A 23,188-nucleotide genomic window follows, 5' to 3' on the forward strand; every position below is an offset into this window, starting at 1 on the left:
CACTGAATATTTTTAAAATTATGTGAATTTTTTTTAGCAACATCTTATATATTGAAAAATTGACGTATGAAACGATTACATATTTCTGATAATATTTGAGTGGAAATATGCACCCTTCCCTTACGTTTTTATTTAAATTTTCTGTACGTGCTAAAAAATTATTTTAAAACGTACTATTTATTTTTTAGTATTTCTATTATTGTATATCCATGACATTTAAAGAAAATTAATGGGCTTCTTTTTATATTTTCCCTACCCTAAAAATTTTAATTGCTATACATGTAAATTTCTAAAATATTATTCTTGCATCAATAAACCTATTATTTTAAAAGTATCATGATGGTGACTTGTTTTGTTGGTTGCTTAGTGAACACTTAACAATATTTTTTAATATAAAAATATATTCTATCCCTGTAAATGTACAAGAGCCATTCAACATAACATATTCAAAATTATTAATACATGTGATCCGTTGGATATGGAAAAACTATATATATGTTAATGATATGGAAATAGAAAAAAACAATTAATTAGTTAAAATACTCAATATATAAATCTGTATTTATATAAAAAAAAATAGATTTGTATCATAAAATAAAAATTGTTTGTATAAAATATAAATATATCATATTTTTAATCCTAAAAACTAATTATAAGCTACAAATTATTTTTCAATTTATAAAATCAAATAATTCATTACAGTAATAATTATAAAATAAAATGCATTTATATAAGAACATACATTATTGATTAAAATACACACTCTAACACTGTATCTAAGAGGTAATCTGTAATTTATTATAAAATAAGAAACATACTAAGAACAATTATAATTAAATGTTATTAACATATTTAATAGATTTTAATTATAAGAGTACAATGAATGAAAAATATTTTATAATAGTAATTAATTTAAAGAAAAACAAAACAATTAATTATTGATAAATTAAAAAATTATTATTTTAGGAATTTGAATGTCAGTATAAATTTAAATGTACAATAAAACAATACAAAATTATAATAATAAACTGATATGTATAAACTAACTAATTTTTTTTAAATGATGGCAGTAGTTAGATTTTACTTTTTAATTACAATAGAGTAATAATTAATATCAGTATTTTTATGATAGAGATAGCTTATTCTTCTTTGAATCATAATTATGAATAAAAAATTTAGGTAACTAATGAAATGAGATTTTAAGCTTTAGAAAAAAAAATTATTTAGTACATTATATATTCAGTTCAAAATTAAAACATATAGTCAAGTCATACTTTAGTAATTTAAATGTTACTTTATATTGACTTTAATGTTTATCTTATGGTGTTTGTTGCTGAATTTGAGCTTGCATTTTAGCAATGACATCTTGCATACGTTTTAGCTCTGCTTCTTTTTCTTGCAAAATTCTATCTTTTTCACTGCCTGCATTCCTTTCATGTTCAGGAAGGGATCTAAAAAAAATTATTAATTTTTAATATATCAAAAAAATAATTGTTATTTTACTTACGTTGTTCTTTTTGGTACTGGAATTCCTTTAGCTAAACGCTCTGAACGATAATTTTCATAATGAACTTCTTGAGTAACCTCTTGCAAATCTTGCATATGAGTACTATATTTTTCAAAAATGAAATAATAATTTTGCATTATAAAATAAAGTTCTACATTTATGATTTTTTAATTATAAAATGTATTGGTTTACACACTAATATAGTTTATTTTTGTATAAATATATTTATATAATAATGTATTATAATTATAAAAAAGAAAATATACTTAAACAATTACAATACTTACATGAGCATAGTGCGTAATTTAATAAAATCACAATGTTCTGGATTTTCAACTTCAACAACACCCCAAGGATAAAATCTTCCACGAACTTTTTTACCACGAACTTCCAAAAGTTGATTGGCTCCACATACTGCAAACGGTACAGCTTCCTTCAATTGTTTTACCTATAAAGCAATATAAAACAACAATGTTACAAAATTCAAATCACAAAAATTTTCAAATAAAAATAATAATACTTGTTCTTTGTAATCTTCATCTTCATCACTGTCACAATCAGGTAAAGGATAAATTTTTATTCCATTTTCATCTATTTCTTGCAATATCTGTTAATTTAAATTATATAATTATTTTGATAATGAAAACAAAAATCAAACCATTCAATGAAAATTGAAGGGTTTAGTGCAATAATAGATTATTTCCAATTTTTCGAAATTCACAATTTTATATTTTCTGATAGAGAGAATAATTATTCAATGCAATCATCATATTTAACAGTTTGGTGTAATTACTGAGTTTTTGTTTACTAGTAAAGCTAATATTGTAAAATAGAATACATAATATACAGAGTTTAGTACTAAAATTATTTAATATTTTGAATTTCCTAACCATTTCAAAAAATTAAGATAGCAGGTATTACTTTATACTATTTAAATACAATATACTAAAATAATATCACCTTTGATTTGAGTTTTTGTATTTCTTTTTTAGTAAGGACATCTGATTTAGCTATAACTGGAACAATATTAACTTTATTGTGTAGTTTTTTCATTAATTCAATATCTAATGGCTTTAATCTAAAACAAAATAATATTCCATTTATTTTTTTATAATCAAAAATTTATTTCAATATAATCATCAAATTATAACATTAATGATAATTTTTTTACTCAAATAATCTACCGATTACTTTTATGGACTAATTTTAAAATTGAAGTGAAGTAGAGACAGTATTATTTATGTTATACTCTAAGGGCCAATAGAAATTTAGGGAAGAAAAGAAATTGAGCACAAAACGATTTGTTTAAAAGAACCTTGTAAATTAAGTTAATAAGAGAAACAAAAAAGACAAAGGTTCTGCACTTGAGTTATTTTTTAAGGTTGTTTTTATTAACCCTTAAAACTCTATGCATCTAATTTTACAAATCACATTTTTTAAAAAGACATGATTATTTTATTGTACAGTGTTTTAGAAATATAATTTTAAAAAGGTTGATGTAGATATTTTTAAATAATTCAGATGATTGTAAATATATTTTTAAAAACAAATTCCAATTTATATTTATGAAATACACTAACAAAGATAACTTCTTCTTTTTCTTTTTCCTCTCCTTAATCCCAACTACTTGGGGTCGGCCACCCTTATCCTAAACTTCCACTTGACACAATCTCCCACATCATCTACGCTCACTCCAGCTGTCCTCATATCGCATTCAATAGCATCACTCTATCTCTCTATTGGTCTTTCTCTACCTCTTCTTCCTTCAACATTCATTTCTATAAATTCTTCTCTAGTCACTCCAGTCATCCATCTAAGCATTCTCATCTCTGCTACACTCATTCTTTGCTCTACTTTCTTATCAACTGCCCAACACTCTGAACCATACATCATAGCTTGCCTTACTACAGTCTTATAGAATTTACCTTTCAACCTCATTGGAATTGTTTTATCGCATAAGACACTTCTCTCCACTTCAACCACCCACACTTAATCCTGTATCTTGCATCCTCATCAATACCACTGCTCTTTTGCACAATAGACTCTAAATATTTAAAACTTTTGACTTCTCCAATCACGTCTTCGCCTATTGTCATTGATCTCTTCATTTCACCTACCTCGTGTTCTCCTTTTTCAAACTCGTACCTCTATATACTCTATCTTATTTCTACTTATTCTTAAACCCTTTTCTTCAAGAACTGATCTCCACAACTCTAGCCTTTGATTAATTTCCTTTACAAACAAAGATATCAATGTATATAATTAATAAAATTATTCATTTAAAAGTAATATTTACTGAATATTTAAGATAAAAAACTTGGTACTTTACTATAACAAAATTAAATAATTTAATTACTTTTATTTTCAAGTAATTAATAAGTAACTTAATTATATTTATGAAGGAAATGTAAGATAATGTGTTACTAAAAATAATGATACTTCCAATAGAAAAAAAGAAATTTATATTTAAAAATAATAATTCATGTGTATAATACTCATTATAGTCTTTAAACAATTCTAATTCGTTATTTTAATTATATTTAATATTTTATACCCAGCAGGGAGGAAATGACTATTAATAAAGATAACAACATCTACTTATCACGTCCAATGTATATTTTAAAATGCTAATAACTTCAGAAATACTGGTCCAAAAACTGTATTGACCAATCGTTTTCTTAATTAAATTAATTATGTATATTGCAATTTGGAAAAATAAAGTTACACAGTTATAAGGTATAAAGTATTAACATAAGAAAATACTTCATAATTGATAAATTAAAACAAATAATTACCCAAAAGATACCAAAAACATAAGTTTATTAATATTTTTTCTTATTTTTCAATTAATCAAGAGTTTTAAGATAAATGAATCTGTATAAATATAATAAATGTAAAATACTGACAAAATTTTTGAACAAAATTGATATTGGCCTTTATTTAACCACACTATATATAAAAAGTAATTTGAGGAGTTACTCATTACTTTTTTTGGTAAAGAAATTACATTGTATTTAATAATAAACAAACTAGAAATTATATTAATTTTTGTAAATAGAACAATATATTATAATTTTATTAGTTATCAAATTATTTTACCCAAAATTGACGATTATAACAATATAAATAAAAATAATCTATTGAAAACTTATGGCTCATTAACACCTGAAGGTACTAACATTTTATTAGTCAAAAATAAAACAAAACATCATTCAGGGTAAATAATTTTAAAGTTCACATAATATTCTTTAATTGAAATCTAGCCTTGTTTGTATAATTTTACATACCCATGACCAAATGGTGATACAAAGTAAAAGCAACAATGAACTCTATTGTCAATTATATGTCGTCTGTTAAGTCCACTTTCATCTTTTAAAAATCTTTCATATTGTTCATCAATATAATGAATTATAGCACTAAAACTATATAAAAATATTAACATTATAACATCTATATGAGATACAAATTTTATATTATACTACTAACTTTTCAAAAATAAATTAATAAAAATCAAATTTGAAATATTGAACTAACTTATCTGAGTTATCTATAGCATCGCCAAAGCCTGGTGTATCAACTACTGTTAAACGTAGTTTCACCCCACGTTCTTCAATCTCCACGGTTGAAGCATCTAATTTCACAGTTTGTTTAGTTTTAGCTAGACAAATATATACATTATATCACATAATTTTATTTCACAAAAATTACATTCATTATTACCAACAGCATCTGGAATATTACGTTCAGGATATAAGTCTGTTAAAAATAAACTATTGACTAATGTTGATTTACCAAGTCCAGATTCTCCTACAACCATAAGAGTAAATTCAAACCCTTTTTTAACAGACTTTCGATGAACTTGATTAGGTAAATTGGCAAACCCAACAAATCCTGGTGTTTCTACACTATTAAACTAAAAATAAAATAAAAAATAATTTAATATAAATAACAAAAAAAGTTTAAACATTGTTATATACTTTAAAAACTCTTACCGATTTAATTGAGTCACTCGACATTATGAATAATTATAAATGAAGTTGTGCTTTTAAAATTACTCTATGATAACATCAATTAATTAAGTTGTTATTTAATTAAATATATCTGATAGTTGTTTTATTTAACAGTGAAGTAATAAATTGTTGAAATTGAGACGGCTCTCGATGAAAGAGCATTATCACATACACCGCCTAATGTGACTAAATAAACACGTGTGTTGGCAACACTGAGATAGATAACACCGGTAGAATTTGTGAAATAAATTAAATTTATAAAAATACACAAATTAAAGAGTCTAATCATAAAAAAATTCGATAATTAAAAAAAAAAATCAATTTCGGTTAGATTATGACTTTAATCATCAAAATCATAGACACTCTCTAGAGGGACTTTAAAGATTTTTCAAAAAGTCAAAATGTTTATTACTCTGATGGGAATGCTATGCGATCAATTTTCATTCTATAGAATGAAGATTTCTATAGTTACAACTAAAAAAATAAAATTCTTAAAAAAACCATTCTTATAAATTGTTTAAACAAAAGAAAACGATTACATTTTTTGGCTACTTAAAAATTAGTCTCTTATTTTAATCGAAATTTTTAATCAACTCATTACGTTCAAATAATAGTTTAAGCGCATCATTAAAATATATTGTGAAGGCTATAATGTAATATATTTATTTTTATAGAAAAATTATCAAAAATTAAATACTTATAGAAATGATAAAAATGTAATAAAATAATTACTCCATATTATTTTAGATTATTAATTTTATAATTCGACATATTAAGAGAAAATCGAACATAGATAAGATTACAAATCTGACAATCAAAATAAATCTCAAAATTGCTTTCCTCTGCTTACAATATTTTAAGGAACAAATAGTTAACTAACTATTCGATAAAATATCATAATTAATAATATAGAAAAAATGTAATGAATCTTAAATAAGGGGGGAATATTAAAAATAATTTTGTAATAAAGTTTTTTAATAAATAATAGATTTATCAAAAATAACAATTTCAATATAAAATTATTTTATTAAGTATATTTAACAAAATACAACTTTTATAATAAAATATATTTAATTACAAAAACATCTTTTTTATGTTTTAAGGCGTCTGGGTACCGACCTTTTTTCAGGGGTCGAATATAGGCAATATTTCGGTTTTATATGTTATGCAGTGTCGTTGTGTGAGAAATAAATGATTATAAGTGCGAGTGTCCATTATTGGGAGTATTTTCGTCGTGTTATAGTCGATAACAAAACCGATTGTGTACCTGCCTTACTTTTTGATGCAATACGATTATATTGATAACGACACACGTTTATTTTATGTAGTATAAAAACTATAGTTTAGCACCAGCCTCACTTTAAATACTAATAGACGCGTCATGATTTCACAAATATTAATTGATTATAAAAATAATTAAACTATTTATTTTCGACGATTAAAAAAAACTAAATATTTACAGAAAACAAGTTAAATCATATGAGATCCACATCGATTATTTTGAAGTTATAAAACTATAAAAAAACTAATTTTAATTATAAGAATTCAATTTACAAAATTACATTATTTACACACTAAAATATTTAAGTTTTATAAGCCTGTTCTTATGGGAAGTCCTTTATCATTCACTTATCCATTTTCAATAGCAAACTTAGTTTCTTCTTTCCCCGCTAACTCTATCGAATCCCATGCAGTTTTTTCAGTTAGCTTAGCAATATAATCATGATATTCTTGATACGTCTTATTACTCATACAAGGCATATTTAGTACAGCAGAAAACTGTTCTAAATTTGTAAACCCCTGACCAGTATTCAAAGTAGCAGTAACAACTGCAGTATTTATACTAAGAGAATCATTTAATTTAGGATCCTCTGAATAAATAATTTTTTTTTTTTTGCAAAAATTACATTCAAACCCTTTGAACTTCAGTTTTAAATACAAAATTTGAAAAATTACAGGCAAATAACTCGTGTTTAATTGATTTCAAACTATTAAAAAAATATTCAATATTTATTATTCTACGACTGTTTCAATTATACCTAAAATAGTTAAATATGTGTATTAATTTCATTGTAAAATAATACTATAAAAAATAAACTAACTCTTTTTGAATAATTGGTTGATTAACTTTTGAAGAAATTTTTTTACAAGTATCAAGAGTTTGTGCACTGGGTGACAATGGTAAGAAATCATAAAAACTATCATCTTCAATTTTTCTAAAGAAAAAAAAATGTTTGTTTCTAATAAATTATATTTTAACCTTGCCCTTCTTTAAAAAATTTTCTTCGTGAAAAAATTACTCACTCATTTATTAAATTCTCCTCGTTACTTGTTTGAGGTACGTCAAGTAAAATGTTAGTTTGAGAATTGGAAACATTCTACCAAAATAATATATATTGTATTTATTTTTTAATTTTCATGTGTAGCTGAAGTGGTATCTTGATTTTACAATAATGTGTTTTTTATTTACAATTTTTTTCTACTAATAAGAACTATTAATTTTCAGTCTGATGGTGTACCTAAATAATTTTTTTTTTTTTGAAATGTCACTTATGCTTCATGAATTCTAAGCACTTCGTATTATATTAAATATAGGTTATATCTCATTATCACTCAATTCTGACCACCTTTTTTTAAAAAAATGATTTACTTTTTTTTATTGTATGTAGTTTAAAATTCATTTTATAATTAATACAAGAGATTTATATATTCGATGATCTAACACTTTGTGTATGTGTACATTACAAATGTGTTGAAATAAAAAGCTCATAACATCAGTTACTTAGTGTTAGATTTAGTTTGATAACATAGTGTGCGACTGAGAAAAACACGTTATTGTGTCAGATTTAAAGAGAAATGATTAAATTATAATGCTGAATACATCAACAAGATAAATCTTTTGATCTTTTAGCGTATCGTTGAACAATAAATGTCCAGTAAGTACAGATATGAATAGACACAAGCAAAAAACACATCATAATAAAACTAATACCTTCTCTGTTTTTTATCGAAACTAAGAAAGTGTATGAAAATTATTTTTATATATTCGTACCTCACCAGATATTTTTTTATGACTCCCCATTTTTTTAGCGACACTTATTTAGGAATAGAACAACAAAATTTGTTTCTTACTATGTAATGATAGCTTTGCAAATAAGATAAAAGCAAATAATCTAATATCATATATACAGGTATAATATCAAGTATGCATTGTAACTATTTTTAGGCAGTCGGTATTGCCCTATGCAACCTATGGTCAATAAAATAGCTGCTGCGGATAACGCACATACGCGCACGAGAATGTCACATATAACAGCTACTGTTTGAAAACCAAAAGTTTGAACATACAAAACAACTCGTTTTTGTTCCATCAGTACGACAAAACTACTGATGCGATAAGAATTCTGAAAACAAATTTGAATTCAATATCAATTAAGTATCGGTTAGGCCACTTTTTTGAAATTGTGATTCCTTCAACGTAAAAATTTATTTTGAAAATTTTAAAATTATTCGAAAATGAAAACTGTATTAAAGGGTTAAAAACATCAAAATTTCAAAAATATGGCCTGACCGATACCTAAGTGACATGATGCTGAATTGAGATATGTTTTCAGAATTCTTATCGCATCAGTAGTTTCGTCGTACTGATGGAACAAAAACGGGTTGTTTTTGACTAAAAAGCGGTCGGTACCCAGACGCCTTAAAGTATAATTTTATTTAAATAAAAAATATTAGGTTTAATTCAATTTTAAGTAATTAATTAAATAAGATATCTAAAAGTTCAAGAAAGAAGTGCCCGATCGAAACTTTTGTTGGTTGGCATCTGTTCAGTAAAATACCATTGGCACATTTGGGTCAGGCCACATCAAATCAATCCGGTTCGCTCGTTACAAGTTACGTCGTGGCTTATCGTACTCTCGTACAGTGTTTCTAAAGCGTACTTGCTAATTTCTGGGTGCATTCTGTATAGTACAGTTAAACGAACTGGTTGTACACAAACAGCAGTTAATCTCTCGAACGATTAGTGAACGATTTAGACCTCCGTTAATAGTATCCGGGCACAAAACAACTGGTCTCAACTAACAGTAGTCACCTATAAACACAACTTTTTTGGCTCCATTGGTGATCGGAATAACGCACTCTGACTCTAAGCCCTGAGCGCATTAGTCTACGACTACCGAAGAAAAATTTACTTTCTCTAAACAGCTGTCGCCGGCGCCTCTATTCCTTTATCAATAACCCTTGTAGAGTATTGGATTCTAAATGACCTACAAGTTCTTTTATTTTCTCACTAACAGATGTGCTTGAAAGATCAATTTCAACATGTCTAAAAAAACATGCGGTTTGAATGAGTTTTTACATGGTGTAGTGCTGCTAATCTAAACTTTTGAATACAATATGCTCTTCAAATAAAAGAACTCGTTCAACATTTTTATAATGTTATTTAATTTTAGTGTAATAAACTAAAAGTAATACAATTTTTTGTTTATTTTCGTTCATGGTGACGTATATTCTAATTAATTTATGGAAATATTTTCAAATATTTTACTTAAACAGATTTTTATAATTTACACAAATTTTATACTAGAAAATTAACGAATCAACAATGCTAGATTGAAATGAAAACAAAGTTTTTTTTTAATAATGTTTTCTAATAAGGCTTATTTTATTTTGTTTAATTGTCTTAAATTGTTATGTTTTGTATTTAAATCGTATACGATTTAAATGTAATGTAATGTTACTCGAATGCAATGTATATAAATATTACATTTAAGAATAAACTTAATTTAAAAAATCAATCCACTTTATTTAAGTCTTAAATTGTTTTTATTGTTATTTTCTTTATAAAAGGGCCTCCGGGTCATACATTAATTTATCATTAATGCATTGTAGATCAATTTATTTAAAACGCCCATTTCAGGTGATATCTTAATTTTTATTTTGTCATATATTATGTTACAATTTATAACAATAATTATATGTTTATTTTCAGGTGATTCTTAAGTTTATCTTTACAGTAATCTTAAGATAATTTTGTCTTTATACCGTTTAATTCAAATTTTTACTAGTTTTAAAAATAATTTTTTTCTTCAGGTACACATGACAAAAATCACTCTGCTGTAGTGAATAATTAAAGTTTCTAGTAATGATATATCATCATTGACACTTGACATAGTTCTAATTCTAGTGTCCAACTTAACAGCAAACATATCTTTCATAAAATAAAATAAAATCATAATATGTATTACGTAATTAATCACAATTTTTTCTATGATAACTAATACTTATTTTCTAAATAGAATATACCTCTCGTCTTAGAGAACATAATCATTTTTTAAATTATATATATAATAATAATGTAGATGAACTAAATTTGTATAAAAGATATAAAAGAATTTAATAAATTCAAGTTTCTTCTCTTAAAACATATTTTTAAATTCCCTAACTACTTACTAAAGTAAAAAGTTAAAAGAAATAGTATATTATATCCTTTTATAAAACATATATAGTAACTATTAAATTCAATGACATGAAATAGGAAAGGATAGGGGGATAGATCTCCCATTGACATAACTTTTTTTAACAATTTTTATTATATATTTTGGAAACTTAATATATGATAATTCAAATTAAAAGTTATTGTTCAGTATTAATATGGAAACAAGATTAATCCTTAAAATTTTAAATATTACATTTTAAGCCTTAGTTATTATTTATACGTAGGTAAATTCAACAAGGTACCATTCTAAAAGAAATTAAATATTTAAAATATGTTTAATAAGATTAAAGTCATTTATGCTCATCAATAGTCCTTAAAAACATCTTAATAAAGTAATAGAGTAAAAAAAAACTCTGGTGTATAGGGAGACAGCTCCCATAATGATACTTATCATAAGATTTTTCAATCTCATGGTAAAAATATACTTGAACACCATTTATTACATCACATGTCAAATTTAAAATAAAATTCAGTATTTAATATTCACAAATATGAAAAAATCTCTATATTATAAAAGTAGAATAATTACATTATCTAATACTAAAAAAGTTTTTTTTTTTTACAAAATTTCATCCTATAAAATCGTAAATATTTTAACTAAGTTGCAGTTCTTCGCGTATTGCATCAGCTAATAAAGATATACCCTAAAAATAATGAAAACAACATATCAAATTTCGAGTAACGATAAAACTAAAATTTATTTAATAAAAAAGTAAAATCGTTACCGCGGGGTGGCGGTTGAACTTGGAACAGTTAAATATTTTACAGATTTCATTACTTAATTTTTATAAAGAAATATTTTGTGCATTTTATCGATACTTGTGTTACGGATTGCTACGACTAAAATGATAATATTTATTTAACTGCCCCAAGTTGACCCATTTATGTCATATAATTAAGCCATAACAACAAAAATATTTATAATTACTTTATAAAATATAAATTTTATTTTTCAGCTGAATAAATTTTAGCTACTTATTTTAATTTAAAAAACAAAATATTTCAAATAACTGGTATTGAACATAAATGGTCATTTCATTACTATTACACATAATCTTTTTCTATTTTCAAAATAAAATTCTACTAAAAACTAATAATGATAAAATAATTATTTTTTTAGTCACATACCAGATCGACTTCTGAGGGAGATGCAATTGAGAATGATATTCGAATGAAAGGTGATGGTTTTTTTGTATCAATAGCTAAAGCATAGCCAGGTGCGAAAATCACATTTTTTTCTAAGCATCTTGAAGTAACTAACCGTCTTGTATCACTTAAGCCAATAACTTTTAGCCATAAAAACATTCCGCCACATGGATCTTGCCATTCAGCTAAATCTATTAAAATTAAAACGATTTAATAATGCATAATTGCTTAAACATTTTAAATATTGAAGTATTACAAATCTATCTTACCGCTAAGATATTTTTTTACTGTCTGTAGCATATAATCTCTTTTATGTTTATAAAATTCTTTGACACGCATGAAGTGTGAAATTAAACCTTCATTATCCCATCGCGATAAGAGTTTATAAACTAAAACTTGTGAAAGAGATGATGTGTGCATCGACGATGTACTCATATGATATTCCATTTGTCGCAGTAAATTTGACGGACCGGTAACAAAACCAATACGTAAACCGGAGCTCATTATTTTTGAGAGTGAATCAAACCTAAGTACTCGACCCTCAGTGTCTAAAGACATAAAACTTATTGGATTTTTCTACAAAACATTAAATAATTTTTTTTTTATTTAGATAGATATTAAAAGATATAACTGTATAATACACTCATAAGAAAAAGAAGATACATTCTTACATTTTCGAAATTCAAATAGTAGTATGGATCATCTTCAAGTATTAAGAAATTGTACTCACAAGCTAATCTATATATCTCTCGTTTTCTATAAGTAGATATTGTATTTCCACAAGGATTCGATGCAGTTGGGTTGAGGTAGATTAACTGTTTGGTTTAAATTGAATAAATGAATATGAATGTAAATTAAGATTAATTTAATGTTAATTTACTTTGGGAATTTTGAGATTTCCGTTTTTTCGTAAAAGTAAAGCATTCTCTAGATCTTTTACTTTGACACCTCGCGAATCTTGTTTAATTCCTAAGATTTCTGCATCGTATAATTTGAACTGTAAATCAAAAGTACAATGTAACTTCCATTAGATTATATTTACATAACTAAAAACTGATTCACTGATATAATAATGTTTTTAAATTAGTGCATGTATTATGATACTTTTATTTTTTTTTAATATCTATATTATTTATAAAAAATTTAAATCTTACCAAATCAATTGCTCCAGTATATGTAGGATCTGGCATTATAACACAATCCCCTTGCCTCATACACATGTCTACAGCTTTAGCTAAACCTTCCTGAGCACCGCTAGTAATCATAATACTTTTAATTTTCCAATTTTGTACTCCATGATACTGTTCTTGAATCTCTTTTAATTTGTTAATTAATGGAGTATATCTAAAAAAGTGAAAAATCAGAATAAAATGTATCATAAAGAAAATAATAGAATATATTATACATCTACGATGTATAACATCATACCCTATAGACGGTAAATATTGCAACGCAGCGGCCAATTCGTTTTGATTGAGCTTAATGTTCTCTCCGCTGGCTAATTCGACTTCAAAACCTTTAAAAGGGAATGTTTGTACATTGGGGACACCAACGCCTAATTTTATGCTTCCCGGTGGTAATTTTTCGGCTAATTTAGCTACAATGTATAATATCAATAAAATAATACAATGTGTGATAAATTAAATCAATTTTACTATTAAAAAATTAAAGAACAAAATGATTGTTAAAAAAATAAAAGGATTGAGAGGCCCTCTAATTTAGTAAGAGCTAATCCCAACCACGCTACAACATTATGTATTAAAATAGTTGTGACTTAATAAGTACTAATCCTAAAGTTGTTATCGACCGATTAAAACTTTTTGTAAGAAAAAGGCAAATAGTAAAAAACATGTTTTATGTAGTTTAAAATTATTTTTTTAATAATTAAAAATTATTTTTAAAAAAAGTAGCACAAAATATTCAGTAGATCAAAAGTGATCAGATTTGTCAAAACATCTGGACCAATCTGTACACGCATAAAATTTTTATATATTTGTTCAACACTAACCACAATTTTAATATCCATTAATTCTAATCATTTTGTAATTTTGTAATAGTAAAAGTATAATATTTACTTTGCTCTGACTCTAAAATATAACTTACATAATTCTCGCAGTTCCGATGGTTTGCGTTTTTTTGTAGTTTCGTTTAAAAAATAAGAGTAATCAATTTTTAATGGTGATAATACTTTAGAAGGAGATATTGAATGTTCTCCAGAAATTTTTGTACCGGTTAAACTACCGTCAAGAATTGGATAGATTTGTGATTGAGCCATGCTTCTAAATTACATAATACAAATTTAATTTAAAACTTTAGGAATTATATTTAACATCACATTTTTCTAATCAAAATTAAAAGTTTAGTCATCAACCAAGAGAGTGAAACATTATTACTTTTACGATACGAAAAATTATGATATTATTAAAGTTTAAATGATTCAATTTATTATGATTTTATTTAACTAGAAGTAGATCATATGACTGATTTTTTCTTCATCTTCCAAACTTTTTTCTAATAGTTCCTGAAATGCTGCTAATTCAACTAACACTATCAATACATTAATTTAATAATGATTAACATAAAAACATTTAAGATTAAATTTTGCGAAATCAATTATACAACATTGTTATGTATTAACTTTTTTTATATAATATTAAAACATTGATGTCTAGTTGAAAATTAGCTGTAATTGTTTTTGGTGTTTTTTATATAACACATGTTCAAAATTTATGCAGGGGGAAGTTAAAAACATGATTCATACAAAACACTTCCTCAATTTTATTAAAAAATATAAATTTTAATTACTACTTTATCCGTAATTTTAAACTACATATAAACATTAAAAATTAATATCAAACGAAATTAAATATCTTAATTATAAGCCGATAGCTGTTTTTAAATATGAAAGAAATATACGTAAAAGTATCACGAATATTTACACTCAAAAATGGTTATATTAATTAGAAGGCAGTATAGATTATTATAGACTATCTATATGATAATAGTTATCTTTTATTTTTATTGTTGATAAATTATAATTCATTTCATAGTATACATTTTAAATATTATAAATATGTAACATTTAAAAATCTTGTTTATCAGTTTATTTTAAAATAAACAAGTTTATGAAATAGAGATGCATTTGTATTATTATGTTTAGAATAGGTATAAACGATTCATAGTTAACAAAATACTTAGTAATTAATGTTTATTATAAATTGACGATATTATATTATAATACTTAATAATATTAAATTATCGTAGTTGAATACTAAAACCTAAGATCGTAATAATCAATCATGGAATATTAAAACTACTTAAAAAAATTATTTGGCTCTGGCGGTTAAAATACGAACCACCTCTACGTACGCCACTAATGGCATCAATATAGTATATTTCTAATATAAATATTTAAAAAATAAAATACTATCTAAACTTTTTGGCCAATTTACTTTGCAAAAATTTATTAATTTTTTAAGAATAATGTAATATGTTTTTGATATTTGATAATTATTGTAATTTAAATATTCATAATTTGATGGTTATTTTAATCAAAATTAATTATTTTTCTTTGTAAAAAACTATTTTGATTTATTTATTACATTTAATTATAATAAAATTAATTTTTAAATGAAGCTAATATATTAAATATAGTTACATATTTAAATATATTTTTAAAAGGATAATTTGATAAAATTAAATATGTTTACTTACCTTTGAATAATTTATAAGTAGTCAAATAATGATGTCAGCATGAATTATTTAAATATTTTATACTAACAAAGTTTTAATGTACAACTTAATATGTTTGTTTAAATTTCAGTAGTACTTTTATTTAATGTAAAAATAAGTTCTCATTTATCGTGTTCATAAATTTTAACGTAACCTCAATATAAACAAAAAATAAAGTACATTAATTGCGATTTTTTCATTAAACTTTGAAAACTGTTTCAACATAATAGTTAAAAAATTGGATTGCAATACAGTAAAACAGATAAATAATCATTTACAGTAGCCACCCAATTTTGAACTGGTATATAAACGATCGGTGTTTTTCTTTATATTTACTTATGTAGGTACATGCCAATAAAATAACTATATGGTATCCAATAATTTTGATAAGAAAAAGATAATAAATAATTTATTAACTTATAACCTTTTAAATTAATAATACAATACCAAAGTGACTCACGATATGTTCTATTGCTTTATGATCATTTTCTACGTGAAATATAAAATTTGTTCAATTGATAAAACTTTGAAATAATCGTTAGAAATTTTTCCTAGACCAACAGTTTAAAATACAACACGTGAGGCATAAGCTGATATTAATGGTTAAATATGTATTCTATTTTTATTTTCTATATTCTTATTTACTAAAAAAAATTATTTTCATTCAAATTTTTCAAAATTTTATTGTAATTCTATAAAAATTCATGTGTATTAGATCGTCAGTTATTGGATAATCAATACAGATTATTTATAAATATCAATTGCATTTTAATATCCATCTTGACCTTATCTAAGACAATCACACGTGGACTGTCGTTAGCAACCATGAACTTTGAAATGATAATTTTTAATCATCATTTTACATTTTCTTAGCAAGTATTTTGATTTTTTCTTTAGTGTAAGTATTTACTGTATTTTAATTTATAATTGCCTTTATTAATCAATATTTTAGTTTGCACTATCAGATTACGTCAAATAAGTGCAACACACTAAGAAGACTATGATAGACAAAATTAATTCAAAGGGACAATAAAAAAAAAATTGACATATATAGAAAAAATTATAAATAAACAATAAAAAATATATATTTCATTTTACACAATAGTAATAATTCAATAATTTAATTATTATGGATTGCTCAAAGCTCGGTTGTGCTCATAGGTGCAATTGAAACACTAAAAATGTTGGTATAATATATATTTTACTAAAAAACTGAAATTTTTGTCAAAATATAATTATGATATACGAATTGTGATTTGTCCTCTTGCCCTTTAGATGAGCGTAACAGTACGCTGACAACTTCTAAGCTTATTGAAATTTTATATATATATATATATATTGTTTTAAAAATTAACTTTAAAAACAACATAAAAGTCTTAAGCATATTAAAAAAAAAAAAAAACAACAACATTATATGCAATAAAAGTTCATATTAATTGAATAAAAACTTTATTGTTATTGACCCTATAAATATTTTTTCAGCACAATTAAGCAAATTTTGTTGCATCAATTTTTTAAATTATAACTTATGCTGTCATTAAAAATATATTTGACGACAATCAATTATAAATTTTGTTAGTTATGAATAATTTTTTAAAACAACAAAAAATATTACACATATATATATATATTAATTATTGTTTCTAATAAATACTTTTATTATAACTTTAATAACTTAAAACAAATTACATTTTTTAAAAATAATTATTATTTTATCAAATAATTTTGATTACATTAACATCTATGTTAAACAATACTTGCTATGCTAATAATATTTGTTTAAATAATAAATAGTTTTATAAAATGAATAATTAAATATTATTACCTTTATTAACTAAATTTATTATAAATTAAATATACATTAAATTTATACCAAACCAGTAATTTTTTTTATTGAATTAATTTTTTTTTAGATTAGAATTTAAATTTTATTTAGATTTAACTTTAATATTTTGTTTTGCGAATTTTTCTTTTTAATCTTTCTTTATTTATTCTACTGAATATATTAACTAATAATAATTTTTTAAATACAAATGGTTCTCATAGATCTGTTTTATAATAAGTTATTACGGAGTAAGTTAAATGACTTACTTCTAGTTTTATTCTTAAATATATGAACTGAATTATCTTATCATATACCAGTTAAATTTTCTATAAAATATAACATATTATACATATATTAAATATATATTAGCATATTATTTCTAGACGACATTACTGTAATTCGCAATATATTGTTTTGATAAAAAAAAATACTATAGGCGAAATTTTATGTGTATTTCAATTATTTTTAATTATTGTTCAGTTTTTTCAAGATAGTAAAATTTAATTAATTGATCAAATTCAATGATAACTCGTATTGCGTCATTCATCGAACCGTATATCATGTTATAATCATGTCTTATTATTGCATCAGATATTAATAAATATAAAAATATTAAAACTTTAAAATAAGTAAGAGCTGTGTTCATTAAAAAATAAGCAAAATTTTTTAAGTGTTCTAAAAACATATAACACTAGTTATAATTTTACATTTTAACAAAAACACTATATAGTTATGCAGGACAAAATTATTCTGTAAATGGTTAAAGTTTGGTTTTTTTTTTTGTACAAATTACAGTCAAATTAATATTCGTATTTTCAGAACTTTTAGATTTATTTTTAAGATACGCCTGAGAAAAAATTCCAATGTTTTATTATAAAAAAATATTTTTAGGTTAAAGTTTATGGCATATTAATTTAATTTAATTTCGTTATTCAATGTGCAAATTTTAATTTATATATCATTTTAAAAGGGTTATTAGTAGGAAAATCAATCTAAAAATGTCTAGATTCCAATAAGAATATTCAAAAATATATTGGATGAAGCATGTAGATATTTTTCTATAAAACTCTTAAATATTACGAACTAGTCAAAAAATGTATAATAAATAAAAGGGAAATTTCTAAAGTTTCTATATAAAAAACCCAGCACAAGGGGGTCGCGGCACAGTAGTGACGTTGCATAGTTGGATCTAGTATTATGATATCTGACAGTGATTAAAATCACTATAAAAAAAAAAACGCTTCGATGCAAATCTTTAGATAGTGTTTAATTTTAAAAAATTGGTGTATTATTCTAAAAGCTATATGATCTGCTAGTTCCTTATTAATATCTTGATTAAGATAAAGTATGTCGAATAAAAAAAGGATTATTAAAAATATTATTTCTCATAAAAAAATTGTGTTGATCCATAGACTTTTCATTAAGTTATAGCATTATAAAGTTAAAAATGTAAAAAATAAAATCTAGAATTTTCACACAAAAATAGCATTTGGTAGCCATTTTCATCATGAAGACAAGTCCAGAGGTCAAATTTTTTTTTCCATAATAAAGTACATTACATTAGCTTTAATTTAAGATATATATAAAAGTGTCAGACCTTCCGGAACATTTTCAAAAGTTAAGTTGAAAAAGTTGTCATTTTAAATCCCCCCCTGTGGGCAGGTTAAGTGTCAGATTTACAAAAAAAATAATACCAAATGATAGGTAAAGACATTGCGCATCTATGAACATAAATTATATTGATATGTTCATTTTTGAAAAAGATACGGCAGTTTTTAGTAAAAAAAATTGAAAAATCTTCGAAAATTAGCGAATTTTAAATTTGTAATTTTTTTGGAGGTTTCCCATATTTACGGGGAACGAGGGAAATTTTTTCAATTTTTGAGGGTAATTTCTTCGACTAGATACGATTTGTGATCTTTTGACGTATCGTCAAAAGAAATCCGTTCGGTGAGAGCTGATAAAAAGTGGTATCAGACACAAAAATAAACACATCATAGTAAAATTAATACCTTCTCAGCTTCGCATCGAAGCTAAAAAAAACTGATTTAATCAAATATCAAAGAAGGATTAAAATATTTCATTCAAGATTTCTTGTATAAAATATGCACTAACTTTTTTTTTGCGTATATGATGCTCTTACGATTATATTTAACATTATGTAATATGATCAGTGCCAGATAAACCGCCGGTGCAAGCGGTGCATTGCACCGGGGCACCGACTCTTAAAAATATTTGGGGGCCCCGATATTATGGATATCGAGTACTATATAAAAAATTGGTACTTGGTAAAATGTATATTTTGTTTTTTCAAATGGTGTATTGGATTTCACTTTAAAGTTAATTTAATTTATTCCCATCAATGGTGAATGGTAATTGTAAATGTTTGATCGATACTCGATTGTTTAGTATTTATTTTTTTAGTATATAAATTTTAAGTATAGAAAAGAAACGAATTATAACTCTAAATATTGAAAAGATAATTGACAATTTTTCTAATGCAAAATCAAGGAAATTTCTTAAAAAAGAACATCTAAACATTTTACTTTTCACTATTATATTGAAGGCTGGCTTTATTCTGTAGCTAATAATATACTAATAATTTTATTATACTTTGTACTCCATTATTTTGTAACTATAGAGTTATCATAGTTGTATACTTGTAACTTTTTTTATAACATTTTAGCATTGAAGCGAAGCTAAGAAAGTATTAATTTTATTATGATGTGTTTTTTATTTGTGTCTGTTACCACTTTTTTCAGCTCTCACCGAACCGATTTCTTTCAATGATACGTCAAAAGATCGCAAATCGTGTCTAAAAATTAAAAAAAATTTTTAGACCTAATGCTATTTTTGTGTGAAAATTGACGATTTTATAACTTACACTTTTAACTTTATTATGCTATAACTTTTTGAAAAATGTATGGAAAAATACAAATTTTTCATGAGAAGTAGCATTTATATAAATCTTTCATTCGACATATTTTTTTTGTAAATCGGACCATTTCCCTATATACGGGGTGGGGTTCAAATCAATAAAATGCATATAGAAAGTAGAACTTTTTCAACTTAACTTTTGAAAGTGTTACGGAAAGTCTGACATTTTATATATATCCTAAATTAAAGCTAATGTAATATAGTTTATTATGGAAAAAAAAAATTCGGACTTTATTTTGTCTTCACGGTGAATACAGACAACAAAGTTAATAAAAAAAATACAATTTTTGTAAAAAAATTCTTCTTTATATTTTAATTTTATAAAGCTTTAACTTTTTAAAAATGTATGGATCATTATATTTTTTTTTTATAGATACAAGATGATTTTACTTATCATTTGGTATATTTTTTTTATAAATCTAACCATTTACCTGCCTATAGGGGGGATTAAAAATTATGACTTTTTCACAAAATATTAACTTTTAAAAGTATTTCGGAAACTCTGATATTTTTATATATATCTTAAATTAAAGATAATGCAATATACTTTATTATAGAAAAAACAATTTTGGACTTTATTTTGTCTTCACGATGAAAATAATTACTAAGTGCAATTTTTGTGTGAAAAGTTGCGATTTTATATTTTACATTTTTAATTTTATAATGCTATAACTTATTGAAAAGTGTATGGATCAATACAATTTTTTTATGAGAAGTAATATTTATACACATTTTTCATTCGGCATACTTTTTTTTAAATCGGTCCATTTCTCTTTATATATTTATATATTATATAGAGCTTAGATGATGTGGGTGATCATGTCAAGTGGAAGTTTAGGATAAGGGTGACCGACTCCGAGTAGTTGGGATTAAGGCGAGGAAAAACAAGAAGACTAATTAGAAGCACATAAAAAAATTAATTACTTATTCATATATTACACTTATAAATCATAAGACTTGTAATAAGGATATAAATAAGGAAATAGGAGATCATGTTGCTTTTGAAATAATCCACCAATTTTTAAAATTCAGCACTATCTACAGATTAGCATCGAAGCGTTTTTTATGACAGTGGTTTTAATCACTGTTTTTTTTTTTTTAATAATAAAGAATTATTTTTTAATTTGTTTACAGTATGAAATTTATAAGTAATAATTAAATAGTATATTAACCTAAAATATATTTACGCAGTCTTTGAAAAAGTCTTACATAATGTAAAGAAAAATAAGGCTCTACTATATAGTATATAATTTAATTCCAAAATTATCATTTTAATTTAAACCTTGAAATTATTACTTTTTATTTTATTCAAACATTTTTACATCAACTATGAGGAAATTATTTTCACTACTACTTAAAAAAAATTGTTGTCCAATAAAAATACTTATTTTGTATTTATTAAGTGGTGGTAGACTGTTATACTCAAATAGTACACTAAACTATTTCATTTTATTATTAAATAATAACTTTTACAATTTTTATAGATATATTTAAAGAAATTTTGTGGTTAATTATCATCATATTATGAAAAAACATATAATTTTGAATATTTGTAACATTTATATATGTATGAAGATATGTGCAAAACGCATATTACAGTAAATTGTCTTTGTTGCAAATTATTTAAAGGACTGGATTAATAAAAATATGTATTATATAAAGAGATTAATAAAAACGAATATCGTTTGAAGAATGTAAGCTTATTTCTATTATTATCTATTACCTTTTTTCAAATACGCCTCTTCAAACAAATATACATCAATAATATATATACAATGCATCACAAGTGAACATATTGTAGATTTGTTATACACCTTTCTATATATACTATATACTTTTAGAATATTTATATGTTTGATATATTGTCTATAATACAAAATATGAAACATTTTTTATAGTAAATCATATAAATCAGCCAATATTATGCATTAAATTAAATTTTGCTCATATTTGTTTTATAGTTTTTAAATTAATGGTAAAAAACTCAACTTATCTAAAACTTAACACACTCAATTCTATATTTACTTTTAGAAATTATTTTTACATTCAACATAATAAACACTTAACAATAATAAAAATTCTGGAATCAATAGTTATCTTTAAATTACATCAAACATTTTGAGTACCAATAAAATAACAAATTATTACCTATTGTTTTCTGCTACTTTCTAACAATCATACATTCACAAGTGTCATAATGACCATAAATAATTATAATAATATTGCTATTTATTAAATATTTTTTTCTATAAACTATATTTTCTCATAAAACAAACTCAACATTTTATACGAAATCACAAACACTCGTCCCATTACTATTATGCACTAAAAATGAACCCTGTTCCCGTGATAAAATATCTCATTTTAATAAACGTAAATTATTATAATGCATTTTCATTCTATTATATATTACATTATCATTTACTTTTAAGTACAGTAAGGAGATAATTTATCACGAGATGAATGATGGAAATCACGTGATTAACTTAATATTAACACTTAAATATTAAAATAACAAAAAAATTTTGTAG

At 23.9% G+C, this 23,188-nt stretch overlaps 2 protein-coding genes across 3 annotated transcripts; both read right to left on the reverse strand.

Moving 5' to 3' along the window:
• Positions 1-1,204: 1,204 nt before the first annotated feature.
• LOC126907593 (septin-1) lies at positions 1,205-5,677 on the reverse strand. Its single transcript, XM_050688982.1, has 9 exons — positions 5,500-5,677; positions 5,228-5,420; positions 5,042-5,165; positions 4,795-4,929; positions 2,468-2,585; positions 2,028-2,114; positions 1,795-1,955; positions 1,508-1,609; positions 1,205-1,451 (listed from the first exon to the last, which is right to left on the reverse strand). The coding sequence occupies exons 1-9, from the start codon at positions 5,521-5,523 to the stop codon at positions 1,319-1,321; spliced, it is 1,077 nt and encodes a 358-aa protein (XP_050544939.1). The 5' UTR covers positions 5,524-5,677; the 3' UTR covers positions 1,205-1,318.
• A 5,411-nt stretch (positions 5,678-11,088) lies between these two features.
• On the reverse strand, positions 11,089-22,933 carry LOC126896087 (kynurenine/alpha-aminoadipate aminotransferase, mitochondrial-like). 2 transcript variants are annotated; one of them, XM_050668544.1, is made up of 9 exons: positions 22,806-22,933; positions 14,267-14,442; positions 13,592-13,760; positions 13,318-13,507; positions 13,044-13,160; positions 12,835-12,978; positions 12,433-12,739; positions 12,146-12,354; positions 11,089-11,661 (listed from the first exon to the last, which is right to left on the reverse strand). In XM_050668544.1, the coding sequence occupies exons 2-9, from the start codon at positions 14,436-14,438 to the stop codon at positions 11,611-11,613; spliced, it is 1,359 nt and encodes a 452-aa protein (XP_050524501.1). In that variant the 5' UTR covers positions 14,439-14,442; positions 22,806-22,933; the 3' UTR covers positions 11,089-11,610. The 2 variants fall into 2 exon arrangements, with proteins under 2 accessions (XP_050524501.1, XP_050524500.1); XM_050668543.1 differs by lacking the exon at positions 22,806-22,933 and adding an exon at positions 15,878-16,193.
• Between the last annotated feature and the right edge of the window lie 255 nt (positions 22,934-23,188).

Source organism: Daktulosphaira vitifoliae, unplaced genomic scaffold (genome assembly GCF_025091365.1).
Source record: "Daktulosphaira vitifoliae isolate Bord-2020 unplaced genomic scaffold, ASM2509136v1 Scaffold_1, whole genome shotgun sequence".
NCBI lineage: Eukaryota > Metazoa > Arthropoda > Insecta > Hemiptera > Phylloxeridae > Daktulosphaira > Daktulosphaira vitifoliae.

What these genes read in the sequence shown, in the direction of transcription:
- LOC126907593 (XM_050688982.1), bottom strand. Translation starts at nt 5,523, where the DNA reads ATGTCGAGTGACTCAATTAAATCG. An exon ending in ATGAAGATTACAAAGAACAA is followed by an intron (nt 1,956 to 2,027) that starts GTATTATTATTT and finishes ATTGCTTTATAG; the next exon opens with GTAAAACAATTGAAGGAAGC. An exon ending in CCAGTACCAAAAAGAACAAC is followed by an intron (nt 1,452 to 1,507) that starts GTAAGTAAAATA and finishes AATTTTTTTTAG; the next exon opens with ATCCCTTCCTGAACATGAAA.
- LOC126896087 (XM_050668544.1), bottom strand. Translation starts at nt 14,438, where the DNA reads ATGGCTCAATCACAAATCTATCCAATTCTTGACGGTAGTTTAACCGGT. An exon ending in ATACTGGAGCAATTGATTTG is followed by an intron (nt 13,161 to 13,317) that starts GTAAGATTTAAA and finishes TTTGATTTACAG; the next exon opens with TTCAAATTATACGATGCAGA. An exon ending in GAAATCTCAAAATTCCCAAA is followed by an intron (nt 12,979 to 13,043) that starts GTAAATTAACAT and finishes TAAACCAAACAG; the next exon opens with TTAATCTACCTCAACCCAAC.